We start from the raw sequence: 19303 nt of genomic DNA, 5'->3' as shown, positions 1-19303 counted from the left end.
GTATGTTGTGTTTTTATTGTTTCATTGTTTCGTAGATTGAATGTACAGTGTTTCCAACATATGGAGGCTCAGGTTGTGGTGTTCGGTGGTGGTGCTTGACTAAATATCAAATTTACGAGTGGTTGAAACATTGTGCTATCTTTACCCCGCATTTACGTGGAGTGAAAAGCAGGGTTAAGGAATTTGTTCACTTTGTCTGTCTGTCTGTTTGTGATCGTGGAACACTAACTTGATTTCATTTGAATGTTGTGTTTTGAACTCGAATCAAACATGAATCGGAAAACGAACTTCAGGTTTATTAGTACTTTACCTGATCGCAAATGTGCAGAGTGGAGAGATAATTGTTTGAGTCTGTCTGCCTGTCTGCCTGTCAAAATTTGAAAACCAGAGTGAAGTTGATGGTTTGCCTTCACAATTGCCATGCTTCCCACCTAAAGCAAAGCTGAAAGATGGCAAAAAGGTCCACCAAGAATGACCAAATATCAATTTTTTTTCTTGTTTTTGAAATCCCCCCCCTCCTCCCCATTTTAACTACTGTGACCCTAAGTCCCCACCCTTGGGGCATGAACCGGGGGTCATATCCAAAAAATCGTAAACACATTTCGTGCGTCCCCCAATGTTGATTGCCTAACAGTTTAATTTCAAAAAATTTTAAAGTGTGCCCGTAATTGCATTTTTCTGTATTTGACCATTTTATTCTGCCTTGGGGGCAGAGCCAAAAATACACTGCTCTTGCAGCTTCGTGCTGTTTGGTGAATTTCTGCCAAACTGTTGAGGAGGAGATAGCGTGGCAGATGGAGAGCCGATTACAATATCCCACCTACCCCCTTACAATGTCCGACCTACCCCCTTACAATGTCCGACCTACCCCCTTACAATGTCCCACCGACCCCCTTTCAATATCCTGCCTACTACTTACAATATCCCACCTACCCCCTTACAATATCCCCAACTACCCCCTTACAATATCACACCTACCCCTTACAATGTCCGACCTACCCCTTACAATGTCCGACCTACCCCCTTACAATGTCCCACCGACCCCCTTTCAATATCCTGCCTACTACTTACAATATCCCCAGCTACCCCCTTACAATATCCCACCTACCCCCTTACAATGTCCGACCTACCCCCTTACAATATCCCCAGCTACCCCCTTACAATATCCCCAGCTACCCCCTTACAATATCCCCAGCTACCCCTTACAATATCCCCAGCTACCCCCTTACAATATCCCCAGCTACCCCTTACAATGTCCCCAGCTACCCCCTTACAATGTCCCCAGCTACCCCTTACAATGTCCCACCTACCCCCTTACAATGTCCCACCTACCCCTTACAATGTCCCACCTACCCCTTACAATGTCCGACCTACCCCCTTACAATGTCCGACCTACCCCCTTACAATGTCCCACCGACCCCCTTTCAATATCCTGCCTACTACTTACAATATCCCACCTACCCCCTTACAATATCCCCAGCTACCCCCTTACAATATCCCACCTACCCCCTTACAATGTCCGACCTACCCCCTTACAATGTCCGACCTACCCCCTTACAATGTCCGACCTACCCCCTTACAATGTCCGACCTACCCCCTTACAATGTCCGACCTACCCCCTTACAATGTCCCACCGACCCCTTTCAATATCCTGCCTACTACTTACAATATCCCCAGCTACCCCTTACAATATCCCCAGCTACCCCTTACAATATCCCCAGCTACCCCCTTACAATATCCCCAGCTACCCCCTTACAATATCCCCAGCTACCCCCTTACAATATCCCCAGCTACCCCCTTACAATATCCCCAGCTACCCCCTTACAATATCCCCAGCTACCCCTTACAATGTCCCACCTACCCCCTTACAATGTCCCCAGCTACCCCCTTACAATGTCCCACCTACCCCCTTACAATGTCCCACCTACCCCCTTACAATGTCCCACCTACCCCCTTACAATGTCCCACCTACCCCCTTACAATGTCCCACCTACCCCCTTACAATGTCCCACCTACCCCCTTACAATACCCCACCGACTCCCATCCTGCTTTTTCAAAAAGCGTGGTGATGATCATATCAAACAAGAAACTTGCTATTTTTAAGGGCGTACACAAAGGACACAAACAACAGGTACGAATAACTGATGTAACATGTCAAATAAGGTGGTGTCTAAGACACTGCATCAACGGTGGTAAACTTCAGATTTTTTATTATTTTTTTGACCTCAACCCTCAAAATCGTTATTTTATTTCAATTCAACCTTATGCTTGAACATTGTAGAACACAAATCACCCTTTTGGCACTTTCAAACTGTTACTTCTGTTTAATTCCGTGTTACTAACGTTTAGCAGTAGTTGGACAAAATAGTGAGTCACTCGCAGACCCCACCCATGTCATTGTTTCTGAAAATTATGCGGGAAAAGGTGTTCTATCTATGAACTCTCTAGTTTGTCTGGTGTACTCAGTGGAAGAGTAAACATTTGCGGTTTTAACTGTATGCCATACCTGCTGTGCGGTTGTGGTTTTTGATGCTAGGTTGGCCGAGGAGTATCCTACGTGGTTTGAACAACCGGTGCTGCAGCTTTGCCAACACAGCATGTATCCGCTCGAGCGCTTGGTGAATGAGGCCTACACCACCATCATGACTCGCCTTGCCTTGGGAGAGATCTGCGAGTACAAGGTGTCTACACAACTGAGCACTCGCGCGATACTTTTAGCTGAGTGTTTTGGGTGGGTGGATTTGAATGAAAATTGAGCCTGTGTTCTGAAATCCAAATGTAATTTCCACCACCTGCAGGTGGGGAGTAAAGAGCCTGTGCCCGCCACAATCGAAGCAGTTTATCCTATTGATGGAGGAGACACTCAGGGTGCCAAAGATGGTGAAAGCACTCAGGAATTAAAGGAAGACCCAGCGACTCACAAGGAGGGACAATCGGTTGTATCTGAAAATGCAAATCCAACAAAGTCTACACTTGGTAACCAAGCCACGTCAAATGCTGGAACCACTCTGACAGGTGAGATATTTGGCATGCTCCATTCAGATTGGACATATTAACGAGCAGACCTTTGCTCAGAGCATCTCTAGATTCCGTGAAAGAGTCAAGAGGATTTGAGTCGTGTGCAGCAGCAGCAGCAGCAGCAGCAGCAGCAGCCCATCCCATCGCTTGCTTCCACGTATTGCACAATGACCTAAGGCCAAACAAAAAAAGGAGTTTGTTTCCGGTTTCCTACTGACCCATTGCTTTTATATGCGACCCTACGATTTTTGTTGACAATTTGGACTCGGGCGCCACCATTTTAATTCCTGCGTGTTACGTCAGTGAGAGTTTCAAAATGGCGGCGCCCGAGTCAAACGCGCACGAGGACTGCTTTGTTGATCGGTCTTTTCATGGTTAGTTTCACCTATTGTGGTGGTGATTATGGTGTCGGTGGTGATGGTGATTTGGTGGTGGGTGGTAGTGGTGGTGGTGCAATGGACTTGCAAAAATGCACTAGACTTGCTGTTAAACTTTTAATATACTGTTACGAATTCGCGCCCACCGGTGTGCGATCGACCGCGTTTTTCTAATAGCAGCCGCGTCGCCCACCAGACGGACAATTCAGTCGTGACCTTCCGGAGCAACGCCGGATCCCTGTCACGGTGGGTCTTCAACCCCACCACGGCCTAGCCAATGTTCTACCCGTGCAGGATAGGGTCAGTCGCCGAATCTCGATATACCTAAGTACCCGCGCGGATAGCTAACCGGGAGACCGTACCTCGGTGCAGGTCGGCTTGGGACACGAACCACTTAAGCGGTCCGTTCCGTTCTGCAGTGATAACTGAGCGGGTATTATCGCTCGACCTCGCCGGATCTGATTCTATTTAATGGGTGTTTAAAACCCAGTTATTTATTCCGCGATGTAAAATGGCGTTTCAAGGTGGTAAAAGGAGGACGCGACGAGCGGGGTACATTTGAACCAAGCACATTTATTATAATGAAACACGTATACAATGATGCAATGGAACAATCGTGCACGTATACAGAAAAGCATACACGGGAAGGGGACAAAGACACGAGCAAGGCAACCAAAAGTAAGGGAAAGCACTACGACCGAATATTATTACTATTTCACAGGCACTTTGCAGGTTTACTTATGGACACGGCGCCACATCATTCACACAAAAGAAGAGAAAAGACCACCCCCACAGACAGGGGGGTCAGACTGGGCCCGTGTGCCTTTATGGCGTGGGACTTGGCTGACTGAATGGGTCCCACGAGTCCGACGCTGGTTACCTGCACCCTCGTGGTGCGACGGTCGGCGAGCTCTCTCCGGCACTCTCCTCTCATGCGCGCCTCGACCCTGGACCACCGTACACCACCCTCACGACTTGGTGCCCAGAGGGAAGGCACCCGGATCTCGAACACCACGGAGCAGCAGCAATCCCCAATGCCACGAAGAGACAATACGACTCGACGACCAACAACCCACGAACCTGGCATCTCGTGCGCCCCTTTATTCCCCAGGTTCCAACGCCTGACTCCTCCCCGTTTTCGGCTCTGTCCCCCTTCCAGCTCCTGCGAGAAGCTTCCAGAAAAGGGGCGTGCCCTCTCATCCCCCTCCCCGCACGCCACCCGGGGGGGCGAGAGAAATCATTCTTGGCTCAGGTCCAAGGAAATCATTCCCCCAAAAAGAGGCCCCCACCCTTTCTCACCTTTGACCTCTGCTCGGATCGCACTTCCCCCACACCAAGCGCGGAGAAAATAGGCGGGGAAAAATCCGCGCACCATTGGAGGTTTCTCCTTCGTCTTTTTGCTCGCATTGCGCTGGCTTTCGCAGATGCTATTCGTTGGTGCGTGGGATTGTGGTGTGGTTGCTTGTAGTTGTGGCGTGGCTGGTGGTTGGCATTGTGGTTGCGAAGGTGGTTAGGTGATTGGGGTGGAGAAGGTGGTGAGGCGATGTTGGTGGTTGGGGGTAAAGTGGTGAGGATGGCGTGGTTTGTGGAGAGGCACATGTGGTTGTGGTTGAGGTTGCTGTGAAGTGGTTGTTGAGAGCGACGGTGGTTCGGTTGTGGTTGAGGCGATCGTGGTTGTTGTGATGGTGGCGTGTTTGGCGTTGCGGTTAAGGTGGTTGTAATGGTGCTTGAGATGTGGTTGGTCCAAAATAATGATAGAAAAAGAAAAACACTACCTCAAAGGATCACAGCCCTGTGACACGAATAAAGCCCATTAAACAACGGTGGGGAAATCTAACTGAACACAGACTTATCGATCTAACTGAACTCCGGACCTTTATGGTGTTCTGCGAATTTCCACAGCCGAAACAATACTGTATGTTATAACATACAGTAATGTAACAATACTAACAATATATATATATATATATATATATATATATATATATATATATATTTATATATATATATATATATATATATATTAATAAACTATGCATATTTTCAGCATGCATGCGCTGTTAAATATGCAGAGAAATTTAAGACGGAATAAAGTGCATTTTAGCAAGTCGAGTGCACCACAACCACCACCTCACACTACCACAACCACACTACCACCACCATTACCACCACCACACCACTACCACCACCACTACCACCACCACACCACTACCACTTCCACCAAGGAAAATAAACATTTTTAATCGAGTAATATGAATGTATTCATGGCAAAAAAAATTGTCAAAAAAAAAAAATTCCCTACGCTACCTACCCAATTTTCTTTGGCCATGCAATAGGAAACAAATGTTTTTTTTTTTGTTTTTTTTTTTGCCTATATTGCCCAAAAGTTCCTCCTTCACCAGGTTGGAAAAACCCTACCTGTAGCACGTTTTGGTTCGTGCTGTTGAGCACCCTTCACTAAATAAATGCAAATCCTCAAGAGGTAGGACAAGACCTCTGAGTTTCCCCTTGATCATCGGACCGGTAGGTGCGCTTAAATTGAACCATGAGTGTATAATTTTCTGCCAACCGTGTTCTTTCTGTCTTTCTATTTACTCTTCCTTTCTGTATTTAGCTCGTCGCTCGCCCCGTAAACTACCGACCTCCATGAACAAACCCAAGGAGAAGCAGTGGGTTCCGCCACGCCTGCTACCTCACTCTTATGACATTCGGCTGCAAGATGGCACGGTGAATTGGTGTGGGGGGTGGGGGTGGATGTCGTGAACTAATACCATTGGTGTCCACTTTATCTAATTCATTTGCATTTACCGGCCCTGTGGAAAAGGTGCATTTCATTCTTTGAATGCACTATTGAGAGTGGGGCACTTAATGTCAAGTGCAGCAAGCCAGAGTGATGTGCTTGATCTGTTTTTCTTTTGTAATCTAGAAGCGTCTGTTTAATAATTGGGTACTTTGTTACTTCAGTCATCTTTTTCCTTTGTTTTAGAAAAGCATATTTTGCAGGAAATAAACATGATGGACGATAGATAACTTTTGACCTTTTTCAACAACAACAAAATTGTTTAAAACTGTAAATAAGTAAAAGCCAAAGTACTGTGCTGTATATAATAAAACTTGGCATAACATTTATTTTGCTAAATTTAAATTGTTAGCCCATCTACCGATCGTATACACCAAAAAATGTCAAATTTTTTTTATTCCACCCAACCTCTCCTTGACCGCGTCCTCTCCTCCGCCCCCCCCTCCCTGGCCGCGTTCCCCCCCTTCCCCGGCCGCGTTCTCCCCCTTCCCCGGCTGCATTCTTTCCCCCCTCCCTGGCCACGTTCTCCGCCTACTCCCCCTCCCCGGTCGCGTTCTCCCCCTCCCCAATCTCTTACAGTGCCCATCCCAAGTTTCCCTGATTGCAAGAAGACTCACCAGAGTCTGTGAACCAACAACACAGACTAGACTTTGTGGCACATGTCGATTACCCCCTTCTTAGATGTCATAAATGAGCCCACTTTGTTTTTTGCTTTCGGATGATAAGGACATGGTAATTTTCCGCAGACTAGCCTTTCGGGTTTCCTGTCTTCAGCTGGATTTTGACCACAGCCTTTGGAAAGCCGGTCTGATGTCCTTGTTATTGGGTCACCACTCTTACCATGCTGTTGTGTCATCTATCCACCAATTCTAATTTTAAACCAATCGGAAACTAATTGTGAGATTTTTTTTTTTTTTCCAATTGTGGAAATCTTCTCAAGCCATCTCCAAAGCAATTTGCATAACGGTTTCCAGGGGGTTCCCAACTTCAGAGCTATTTTCCTGATGTAGAATAATGGCTTAAGTTGCTGCAATTGAACAATATCATTGCATGTGTCCAGCAAGTAAAAATGGTGCCTGGATCAGAGCTCCTGCGTTCAGAGCGTCCTCCGACGAAGGAGATAATGCGCTACTTCATCCGGCATCACGGGGCTCGTGCTGGGTATGGAGATCGTTCACCTTGGGTGGTGGATCAAGAGGCAGCGCTTCGCTTTTCTCTTGTGCCTCGATTAAATGACGAAGAGCTAAAGGTGTGTTGTTCTGGTGAATTTCTGGCTTGCCTGCTCCTTCCCATTCCCCTTCTGCCTCCCCTTTCCTCTGTACATTTTCCAGCTTATTGTTCTTTGTCTTTTGTCATTAGATGCTCTCGCACTGAAAAGCATCGTAACACAAATGCTCAGATCGGAATACAAACAGACCAACTGCTGTAGAAATATCATTATGTGGTAAAGTGAAGGTTATTGCGGTCTAAAATTACTGGCCATGAATATCTCCTGATTCCTTTCCTTCACCCCACCCCCCCCCCCCATTACCTTTGCCTCAAAGGTGTTTTATTGTCCTCGGAACGTGGGACAGTGTCGTCGCAGAAAAGCCAATCACTCCCTCAACGATCGCTCATCACTTTCATCTTTGTCTTCAACGTGTACGCCTTCCTCTTCGTGTCGTCACGTTCATCTCAATGGCGCCTCTCCTTCTCACCCCCTCTCTGGTTCTGAAACATCATCTGAACTCACATTAGCAGAGATAATCGCACGGGTGGGAAGTGGGAAAGGTGTTGGTGACGTGAAAAAGAAGAAGAAGAAATACAGTGAAAAAACTGAGAAAGAGAATGAGGTTAATAAAAGGAAAAAACAAAGTTACTCTGGTAAGGACAGACAAGGGAAAATGGACATGAAGCAGAAACCAAGGGTTGGTAAGTGTGGTACTCAACAGGAAACCGGCAAGGTAAAGGACAAGAAGCAGCAGCTCAGACAGCTTACACTTATGGAAGCAGGTGTGCAGCATGTTGGTGGCCTCGGCTCAAAGAGGCGGAAAGAAGCGGGCCTTGCTCCTGCTGCTCTCCGGCTTCTTCGGTTTTACCAGCAGTACCACGATCGCACAGATAAACGCAATACCCTTTCTCATTTGCTGACCGCTGCGGCGAAGGAGCTCGGTAGTGAAGGGCAACGAGCCATTTTTCCGGCCGAGTTGCGCGCTATGGTGGAGCGCCGCTGCGAAACACTAGCCGAACGCCACCGCCTCGCCATCATGTCCGCTGAGGAGAGGGAAGCGGTCGTGGCGCAAAGGCGTGAGAAAGCCGCACAGAAGATAAGGGAGCGCGCACGTGAGAAACGTCGGGTGGAGATGGAGATGAAACGCCAGCGACGTCAGAGAGTTGAAGATCTTCACCTCACCGGCACCCCTGGATCTCTTCCTCTTCCACAGCCTTTCCCAATTCATTCGTCCATCGGTTTGAGCTTTGGAGACATTGCAATGGTCACAGATTTCTTTAACTGCTACGATGGGCTTCTCACAGTTCCAAAGAATGAAAGCTGGACTTTTCACACCAAACCAATAACAGCCCAACTTCTCACTGAAACATTAGTAAGTGGAGCTTCTGCTGAGCAGACTCTTGGGCATCTGCTTGCTGTTCTGCTTGGTGCCCTTCTTTGGGGTAGTTTGGGCACACCTGAAACGGGAAGAGAAGGATTACGGTGCTCGTTGACAGAACTTGGCTTTCATTTATCTGATCTTCCTATTGACCCTTACATTGCCCCCGAGCTTGCTCGGCTATGCCTTCGCCGAACTACATACAGTAGTGGTTCAGAGAGTGACTCTTTTTCTAATGGAGTAGACGATGACATTGATAATGTAACCGAGCCAACCACAAGATCTGATTCTCCAGAGAAAGAGCATCGGAACACTGGATATGCCGTCGAGACGTTGCATCAGCATGGCAAGTTTGATGAACGAGAGCTCAGCTCAGAGCTATTGTTACGCCTCGAAACTTCAGAATTCTGGGAGCTGGACCCCAGGGATAAACTCTCAGTGCTACAAGCCCTTTGTCACCGGTTACTTGTGGCGGGGCCGGCCCAGGACTATGTGGATAGTCTTCAGCGTAGTGCCTCAGACCTGTGGAAGGATCGAATTGCGATGCAGAAACAGCAAAATGATCGGCGCCGTGAGGAAAAGGAGCAGCGAAAGAAAGATCGTGAGGCTGGTCAGACAGCGCAAGGGAAGAAAGATAAGGCTCAGCCTTCTGCACTCACTGAGACTGGACATTTGGTTAATGGAGGGAGCGGTGCATTAGTTCAGGTTTTTAAGAGCCAGAGGCTGCTTGGTATGAAGGTGAGGTTGTTGTGCACTTTTGTTCTTTAACATTGTTGCTCAGAGTTTTATGTTGTTTACTTATTCATTTATATGGGCTGGTACGATGGCTCGAAGGTATAGTAGTGCACTCACCTTTGAGTTGTCCCGTCTCGTTTTGATTCTTGTCCTGAGGATAAAATGTCAAAAAGCAGGCAGGATGTTGCATCGATTACTCTGCTTTCCATTGGATGGAATGTTAAATTGATAACATCCACCATCAATCAATGCTGGTAGATAGGTCAATCAAAGTGAAGGTGAGTATGTTGGCACCTGGGGAGTGGGTGTGGGAGACTGGGGTGTCAATTCAAATTCCTCCACAAACCAGCTCCACTTAAACTTGAGGTCTGACTAGCTGGTTTGTGAAAGACTTGAGCTATTCATATACACTTAGTAGCTGACCCCAAACTTTTAGGAGTGTGATGATGATGATGATGATTTTTATACAGAATCTTAAAAGTAAAATAGCAAAGGAAATCTCAATTTACATTGCAGAAAAATAGCTGTTTAAGATTTAGTTCTGAGGTTTTTGATGATGGAATGTCTGTGTTTCACATACAAAAATATGTATGTGCCTTCAGGTGAGGCCAATTGTGCCGCTTTCGCACGACGAAGAACCATTCTCACTGACCTGCTGCCCCCCTCCCCAAAAGATCCCTGCTGCTCCCCCCCTGAAGAACTTCGCTGCTCCCACTCCCCCGAAGAACCTCACTGCTCCCCCCCAAGAACCCTGCTGCTCCCCCCCAAGAACCCTGCTGCTCCCCCCCAAGAACCCTGCTGCTCCCCCCAAGAACCCTGCTGCTCCCCCCCAAGAACCCTGCTGCTCCCCCCAAGAACCCTGCTGCTCCCCCCCCAAGAACCCTGCTGCTCCCCCCCCCAAGAACCCTGCTGCTCCCCCCAAGAACCCTGCTGCTCCCCCCAAGAACCCTGCTGCTCCCCCCCAAGAACCCTGCTGCTCCCCTCTAAGAACCATGCTGTCCCCCAATAATCCTGCTGCTTCACCCCCCGAAGAACCCTGCTGCTTCCCCCCCGAAGATCCCTGCTGCTTCCCCCCGAAGATCCCTGCTGCTTCCCCCCGAAGATCCCTGCTGCTTCCCCCCGAAGATCCCTGCTGCTTCCCCCCCGAAGATCCCTGCTGCTTCCCCCCGAAGATCCCTGCTGCTTCCCCCCGAAGATCCCTGCTGCTTCCCCCGAAGATCCCTGCTGCTTCCCCCGAAGATCCCTGCTGCTTCCCCCGAAGATCCCTGCTGCTTCCCCCGAAGATCCCTGCTGCTTCCCCCCGAAGATCCCTGCTGCTTCCCCCCGAAGATCCCTGCTGCTTCCCCCCGAAGATCCCTGCTGCTTCCCCCCGAAGATCCCTGCTGCTTCCCCCCCGAAGATCCCTGCTGCTTCCCCCGAAGATCCCTGCTGCTTCCCCCCGAAGATCCCTGCTGCTTCCCCCCGAAGATCCCTGCTGCTCCCCCCGAAGAACCCTGCTGCTTCCCCCCGAAAGAACCCCGTTTCATCCCCTTCCTTCCCAAAGAACCCTGCTTCTTCTTCCCCCACCCCGAAGAACCCCACTTCTTCCCCCACCCTGAAGAACCCCGCTGCTCTCCACACACGAATGGACACAATCTCGTATCTGGATCTTCACCAAAATCAAATCAATTCTTCCTTGTCACACACCCAACCTGTCCAACAAGTTTCGTCCGAAGCCATCGTAACTTTTTTGAGATATCGTATTTTATCTCATTTTTAGCCTTATCGCTCAATGGCCAAGAATCACTTAAATTCTCAGATCCGGATTTATTGTAGAGCTCATAAGTGATGAAGATTTTATCTTATTTTTAGCTCGCCTGTTCGAAGAACAGAGAGCTATAGCAATACCCCCGGCATGAGCGTGAGCGTGAGCGTGAAAATGTAAAATTTTTTGTATTATGGAAAAACTCCTCGACGGATTTCGACAAAACTTGGTGGGGGGGGGGGTTCGGTATGGTCCAAGGATCATGCCATTAGATTTTGGACTTGATCCCCCCCTGCCAAAAAAAAATTTAGAGAATTTTTATTTTTATTTTTGCATTTATACATGTTTTAAGTGATTTCCAACCCCCCCCCCCAAAAAAAAAAATGAAGAGAAAATTTTTTTTTTGCATTTCTTCATGTTTTAAGTGATTTCCAACCCCCCCCCCCCGCCCCCAAAAAAAATTTTTGAGAAAAGAACTATAACTGTCAGCACTGTTGACATTTAATGAATAAGTTATAAGGTTCACTTGAGTGACCAAGCAGTATTGGCGGCGGAGGTTTTGCACTCTCCTGAGTGCTCCCCGTCTAGTTTCCTTTCTAATGTTTTTATCTACTACACCGCACTATTTTTTTTTTTATACGCCTGAAATAAATATATATATATATATATATATATATATATATATATATATATATATATATATATATATATATATATATATAAATATATATATATATATATACGTATTATGTGATACTGGTCGTCCATCCGTCTGTCTGTCTGTCTGTCTGTCCGTCCGTTCCTGTCCGCACTCTAACTCCCAAAGTTTTCAACTTTCACATAGTATTGGTACATAGGTACAGACTGTGGAGCCGTTGTGTCACGACATACCTTCGTCATCTAAAGTGGTTGCCATGGCAACCGGGATGCTGTTTTCCATCCGTTCCTGTCCGCATTCTAACTCCCAAAGTTTTCAACTTTCACGTTTCATATTTGGTACATAGGTACAGACTGTGGAGACGGTGTGTAGTGACATACGTTCGTCATCTAAAGTGGTTGCCATGGCAACCAGGATGCTGTTTTCCATGTAGTAGCACAATTCTGTATATACCTTCTTGTTAGGGCGGATATTGTGTTCACTTGCGCTCTTGTTACTGATTGCAATATACAAATACATATATTGCTTTATAATTATACTTCACTGCAATGCTTTATAAAAAAGATTAATTATTAGACTCGTCTTTTAAAAACGATAAATGTATAAATAGGCGAGCATTGGGTGGCTTTGACACCAACTCTAGTTTAACTTGTTTTGAAAAACTTTTTGCGTCATAAACTGGTAGTGTTTCACGAAGTGTTGTTTCCTCTGATTGTTGAGAGAAGGAAAGCAAATGCTGGAAGTTTGTTCTAATTTGTCATGACATACAGGATACATATAAAGATCTGTTGCAGTGAAAAATATCAAGGTAATATCCCTGCCAAATTTGAATAAACATTCACTGGGGCTGGGCGATATCTCTATTATCGGCACGATTCGATATTGAAAGAATATCATCACATTGATAAATTTTTCATTGTTGATATATCGGCACATTTTGATAATTGAAAAAGGTGGTGTGCGCATGAACTGAAGATTTTGAAACTTGTTTTTGTAGTTTTTATTTTTTTTTTGTATACCTGGTCTCGGCTGGTGGAAGAGCGAGTTCAGTGAAAGGATCAGTACGTAACAGACAAGAACAGGACGCAAAACACGCATGCATGGGGTGGACAAGATGGATACAGAAGGAAACTCCAAGGAGGGAAAAACTGGATAATTGGAAGGAGGATTTGGGATGGGTTACCGACGGTAGAAAAGGCCACGATTTTTGGATTGGAGACGATTTAAGACTGTGGTGAACAGCTGTCTTGAAGACCTGTAGGCAAGAATGAGATTGAAGGGGATGTTGGAATCGATTCCACAGGTGGGGAAAAAAGAGGAACAAATGAGTGGAGGTGAGCAGTGGTCCTGGATTTTACAGGTAGTTTCACCAGAAGGGGGTTGATGGTGGATTGTGAGCCCTGCAGAAACTTTGGGGGCAGGGGAGAGGGGGGACAAGGCATGGAAAGAGCAGAGGGTGCAAGACCAGAAAAGAGGCGGTAGAAGACAGAGAGACCACCGACTTGTCTGCGATGGTGAAGTGATTAGCCCAAAGACTCAACTTAATCGTGGGAGATTCCAATAGTCTTAAAAGCCTTGGTTTCCACGGTGTTAAGCTGTTGAGAAGTAGGGGAGCCAGCCCAGAGGGGAGAGTATTACTCCTTCAAGCTGTGGATGAAGGCCTTGTTGGTGGGTAGTTCAGGTGTACCAAGGAAGGACTTTGCATGACTGAGGATGCCCAGTTGGCGGCAGGCTTGTGAGACCAACTTTGAAATGTGGTTTGCCCAAGAAAATTCATGGCTGATAGTGAGATCCAGGAGTTTGAATGGCTGAACTTCCTCAAGGATTGTTTTGAAAGTAGATGGGGGGGGGGGGGGAGGGGTTGCCAGACGGTCGTTTCGGTGAGAGATAACGAGAGTGAGAGATTTATCAGGATTGAAAGACCTATTTGGAGTGTTTGACCAGCTTGTGATTTTTTTTTTTCTCCCCAAGATTTGAAGTGAGGGAAGAGGCTGCAACCTGTCTGTCTGAAGGATGAGGGATACCATGGCAGAGGGTGGCGTCATCAAATAGAGGATTTTCTAGAGTCAGAGAGATCATTGATGAAGATCAGAAATAGTACTAGGCCCAGAACACTGCCTTGGGGCACTCCAGTCTTGACAGGGAGAGGAGATGGAAGGGTTCTGTTGAGAGCCACACGTTGGCTACGAGAGTAGGGGAAGTCAGTTAACCATGTGTGGGTTCGTCTTGGATGCCATAGGCAGAGAGTAAGGCAGGATGCTACACTGTATCACAAGCACGAGATACAGGTAGTGGACAAAAAACATAGAAATGCCAATGTAAAGTCATTTAATAGGGCATTGGGCCACAACGGCTTGTATGCGCTGTGGCATAGAGTCCACCAGCATCTGGAATTCTACAGGTGGGATGTGGCACCATTCTTCCACGAGAAAGTCAATCAACTTGCACCTGTTTGGTGGAGGTGGAAAACCCAGAATATCCCATAAAGCTCAATTGGGTTCAGATCTGGCGACTCAGAAGGCCACGACATATAGATAACATCAGTCATGCTCATCAAACCATTGGGTGCCCATGTGTGCTCTGTGGGTGGGGGCGGGGTGTCTGCTCTTGCAGCCATGCAAGCCATAATTATCGGCAACCATGCCATTGCAGCATTTTTATACACAACCCTAAGCATGCTAGTATGTTATTTGCCTTATTAACACATAAGCCACACCTGTGTGGAAGCAGTTGCTTGGTGTCACTCATTTTACCCAGGTGTTTCCATGTTTTTGTCCACTGCCTGTGTGTCCAGAAAGACAGCCCTAATCTCATGTCTGACATTGAAAGCCTCCATCCATTGTTGGGTGAGTAGCAGCATGTCGAAGGTGGAGTGGCCTGGTCTGAAACCATATTGTTGATCTGAGATGAGGTTGTTGGAGAAAAGGAAGGATTTCGTATCGACTGCGATGATGGATTCCATGACCTTGATGATGATTGGAAGAAAGGTGTTGGGTCTGTCGTTGAGATCAGTTTTGCATCTTTTTTATGTGGTGCTGTGATGTTTGTGAATTTCCAAACAGATGAAAGATGACAGCACAAATAACAGAGTGAAAAGGGCAGATAAAGGATGTGCAAGAGCAGCAGAGCTGATGGCATCCAGTCCAGTAGCAGAGTTGAGGGTTGAAATAACCTCACATCTTCTTAGATGCAAAAGACAGAGTCCAGGAGCAGTTGGGTACGACAGGGAAGGATGGGTACCAAGAGTGAGGGGTTGGTGACACGAATCAGAAGCAAATACAGAATTGAGGCATTCAGTCTTCTCACGAGTGGCGTCGGCTGTGGTGCCATTTGAAGAGGGGGAAGGGGAGCATACTCCAGAGACAGACTTAACAAGGTGCCACCAGGTCTTGGAGGAGGGAGAAATGTTGGAAAGTTCATTCTTGAGGTTAGCAGATGTTTTCTAGCTCTCTTGAGAGTGGACACACACTTGTTGCGGACTTTTTGGATTGCACTGAGATTGTCGTCGGTTGGATTTGTTTTCCAGGAAGAGAAGGCAAATTGATTCAGAGTACCATGGGCAGGAAGAAGGGTAGGATAATGGAAAATGAGATCGGAGGAATCTGTGCATGAGAGAGGGCAGGTTTCTGTGGAAGAATTCCCAGGTGGCTGAATTAATATCGGGGGTAGTCGACATTGGAGACCAGTCCTGAAGAGAGATGGCTACTTGCAGTCCCTGCCAGTCAGCCTGAGTGAAATGCCAGACTCGCCGGCATTGAGGTTGCTCTCTGAGAATAGCCAAAGAGATGTTGACTCTCACAAGGCACATCATCAGACAAACCAATTGGAGCAGAGGAACAACAGGAGACATTGGCAGGAAATTGGGGAAGCTGAGAGGGGATGAAATGAGGGGAGCAGGGGAGCTGAGAGGGCATGGTGAGTTGTAATGTGATGAGTTGGGTGTAGGATGGGGTTGGGCATGTGGGATACAGAGAGGAGGGACATGGGGTAGACTGTAGAGGGATGCTGAATTGGGAGACACTGAGTGGGGGTGGGAGGACGTGGGTGTGAAGGACATTATGTGGTTATTATTAGGGGAAGGACATTATTCGGGGAAAGGTGAGGCTTTTTTGGGGAAGGGGAGGCTTTGCAGGGGAAATGTGAGGTTTTTTTGGGGGGGAGGTGAGTGGGAACATTTTAGTGTGTGGGGTTCGTGGGAAGGTTTTGGAGGGTGAGGTCACGGGAATGTTTGTGGATGAGGTGCAAAGCAGACAAACGCCTCAGAAAATAATCATTTTGAAGAAGGAGACGTATTGTTGTGGGGCCGGGTCTTGGTGGCAAGCACGACGGCGAGAGGGAGCAGTAGAGTCGGCTCCACCGAACACCCGGAATTTATAGGTCGTCACCCCGGATAACTCCGGAGCCGACGGATCATTTAAAGGACTGTGGTCGCCAATACTTCAACGGCATGGGGTAGGGTTAATTGCCTAATTTCAATATACCTAAATACCCACGCAGTCTAACTACCGGGGAACCACACCCTTGGCCGACTCTGTCCGATCCGAGTCGCAGGTAACGACTCTGATCCGGCGTAACTGAGCGGAGTTGCCAGAGCTGTGCCGGTCCAAATGTACAACTACGGCAACGGCCTTCCTAATTCCCAATACGCACCGTGGCAAACCAATGGCAGAAAGTACAAGGACGAGCTGGTACATTCAACAAAAGGGGAATTTATTTACAACAATAATTGGGGAATGAGGGGAGCACGTAAGAGCAGAGTTATCCGACTAAGCAATGCAAATAATGTACAACAAAAGCACTTAACAATTCTACTGAGACAAGACAGGCCCGCACACAGACACGCATACCCAAAAAAAGAAATGGACCCGCCGGGTCTTTATTCGGCTCTCCAGCTGAGGAGGATAGTTCGGCTGGGAGTCAGAACGGCTGCCTACCTGGTCACGAGCGCGCGGCTGGTCGTCCACACCTTCCCGGATCTCCAGTCGTCAAAAGCACGGACCAGGGGAGCCGAACCCAGAGGAGGCGAGACGAGGTGATCTCCCTTGATGAAATGGTCGACTGCTCGCTGTAATGCGCCAGACGAAACACCTCCGAAGCGTGGGATGCAGTCCGCCGCAGACCCAGACAGAAGCACTCTTGTCGACAACCACTCACTCACTGGCTTTGGATACCAGGTTGGAAAAGTCTGAATTGAAAATGTCCTTTCCCACAAGAAATGTCTCACACACGATGACCGGCTGCTTGACAAACGCCACGATCTCTGTCTCTCAACGCTGGTCCCGACCACCACACTCTTCCTCTTTAGGAGGGAGGGGCTTCTTCTCCTGGCCACTCGCCTCCTGATTGGTCGGACCCATCGCGCGATTCCCTGGCCGTCTCACATTGGACAGGCCCATGGTTGGCGGGGCAACTCCCACCCTTCTGGGTGGAGTCCCGATCGGAGGCGTTTGTAGCTCCGCTCACCTCCGACCACGTGCGTAATGGCGATTGTGTTGAGTCGGGGATGGGAAAGGTGAGACGCCCGCTCCTTGCCGATTGGCCAAAGAGGGACGCCATGCCCATGTTAAACTCTACCCACACATGCGCTTGCGAGCAAAGAGTGCGGACAATGCCGAAAGCAGAGAGTTGTTGGGGGGTCGTTGGTTGGGATGTAAAATCCTAACTATAAAATAACTGCGCAGGGCACGTACACTTAATTCCCATTACACAAGGGACGGGACCCTAACTGGAAACACATACTTACCGATATAACTGTTCTATAGGACCTGTATGTTGTGTGCTCATGGCTTCCAGATTCGTAACAATATATCATAGTGGAGAAGAAGACTATGTACAGCATTTGTGGAAGCGATATGAGGGTTTAAATACTTAAAATGATTTTTATTTTTTAAAGAAGTGTTTATCTTTAATGTAGTTTTGGAGAAAAAAGTGTGACAGGCAGAGGAAAGTCCCAGAGAGTGTGTCCCAGCGAAAAGAGTGTGGCAGGCAGAGGGATGGACAGAGAAATCCTGCTACTTTTAATATGCAGTATAGATGAAGTATGATGTCGGACAACAGCGGCTTCTTTGCCATTCTGCAAAAGTGCAATTAATGTTCAAAAATATCCATTATGATGATGTGCTTATATGATATTGACACAGACACTGCTTTGAATGAGAGCACACGAAAGTTTTTACATCAATTTCAGGACAGATTACTTGGCGTTCATCAGCAGATCTTCGAGCTATTGTGCATTGGGTTGTTATTGATAAGGATTATGTAAACGTCAATGGTGTGGACACCCCCACCACCCCCAATCACCAGCTATGCCCGTCGGGTGGTCGTGCTCCGTTGGCATAACTGATTATGCAATGTCGATATATTGTTGCGAATCTGGAAGCCATGAGCACACAACATACAGGTCCTATAGAACAGTTATATCGGTAAGTATGTGTTTCTAGTTAGGGTCCTGTCCCTCGTTTAATGGGTGAATAAATATACTTGCGCTGTGAGTTACTTTGATAGTCAGGGTTTTCTTTCATTTTTACACCCCTCATAACTACGACAACGCCAGCATCACCTTCACCTCGTTCTGGTCGACGCCATTGCCGACGTGCGTGTCAGCACGTACGTGGGCGGAGCCCACTCAGGACAATGTTCCTCTGGCTGTTTGGTGGGCGGAGTTCAAGGAGGAGCCTCCGGCGGCCCTCGACCAATCAGCGGGGTGACCGCCGCTCAGCCAATCATATCCGCGACAGGGAGAAAAGGGTCCGCATCTAAGGGTTAACGGGTACACGCGGAGCTTGGGGGGGGAGGGTAAAGAGACCCCGGGATAGCTTGTGGACTGTGGTAACGCGAATCCTCGGAGTGATTGTCCCGCAGTGTGTGGTGAAATGTGTGTCGGAAGGTGTGCAGAATGCGAGTGTCATGGCGTGCTTGCGAGGAAATGGACGATGGACCGGTCCAGACGGGAGACACGAATGGTGAGCTTGGAGGGCCGCAAAGGGTTAATTTGGCTTCCGCGCCGGGTTCGCGCGACGGCTCGCACGAGGTCCATGGCGCGTTTCGCGCACGGCCTGCACGCGCGCGTCTTCGCGATCCGGCCCGGAAACGTTCCACGTCAGACACGAGCAGGCCTCGCGGACACCTAAAATGGCGGCGAGGGTTGTTTGAATTTGGAACACGTGGGCGCGTGTGCGGGGCATCACGTGCTCCATACACCTGTTCTGTTCGCGGGGCAGGTGCGCGAGTGACGTCATCGGCGGGAATCTCGCGGCACGAATGTCGGGCAAACAGCGCACGCTGGCTCGCGTGGGGAATCCCGCGAGAACGAGCGCTTGTTGGGATGTGCAGGGTGACGTCATCGGCGGGAATCTCGCGGAACGAATGCAGGGCAAACAGCGC

At 48.0% G+C, this 19303-nt stretch overlaps 1 protein-coding gene across 1 annotated transcript in view; it reads left to right on the top strand.

The window, feature by feature from the left end:
- The window catches only part of BAZ1B (bromodomain adjacent to zinc finger domain 1B), a 57842-nt gene that overhangs the window by 1173 nt on the left and 37366 nt on the right, over positions 1-19303 (top strand). Inside the window, exons 3-7 of the mRNA XM_085897573.1 lie at positions 2537-2681; positions 2799-3015; positions 6010-6122; positions 7256-7444; positions 7740-9521. Of these exons, the coding sequence (XP_085753699.1) occupies positions 2537-2681; positions 2799-3015; positions 6010-6122; positions 7256-7444; positions 7740-9521 (2446 nt within the window). The remainder of the gene's footprint in view (positions 1-2536; positions 2682-2798; positions 3016-6009; positions 6123-7255; positions 7445-7739; positions 9522-19303) is intronic.

Source organism: Eptatretus burgeri, chromosome 10, assembly GCF_056783735.1.
Source record: "Eptatretus burgeri isolate ZD-2024b chromosome 10, Ebu_testis_v1, whole genome shotgun sequence".
In the NCBI taxonomy this organism is placed as follows: domain Eukaryota; kingdom Metazoa; phylum Chordata; class Myxini; order Myxiniformes; family Myxinidae; genus Eptatretus; species Eptatretus burgeri.
The sequence above is the reverse complement of the archived record's forward strand: the minus strand, read 5'-3'. Positions and strand labels throughout refer to the sequence as shown.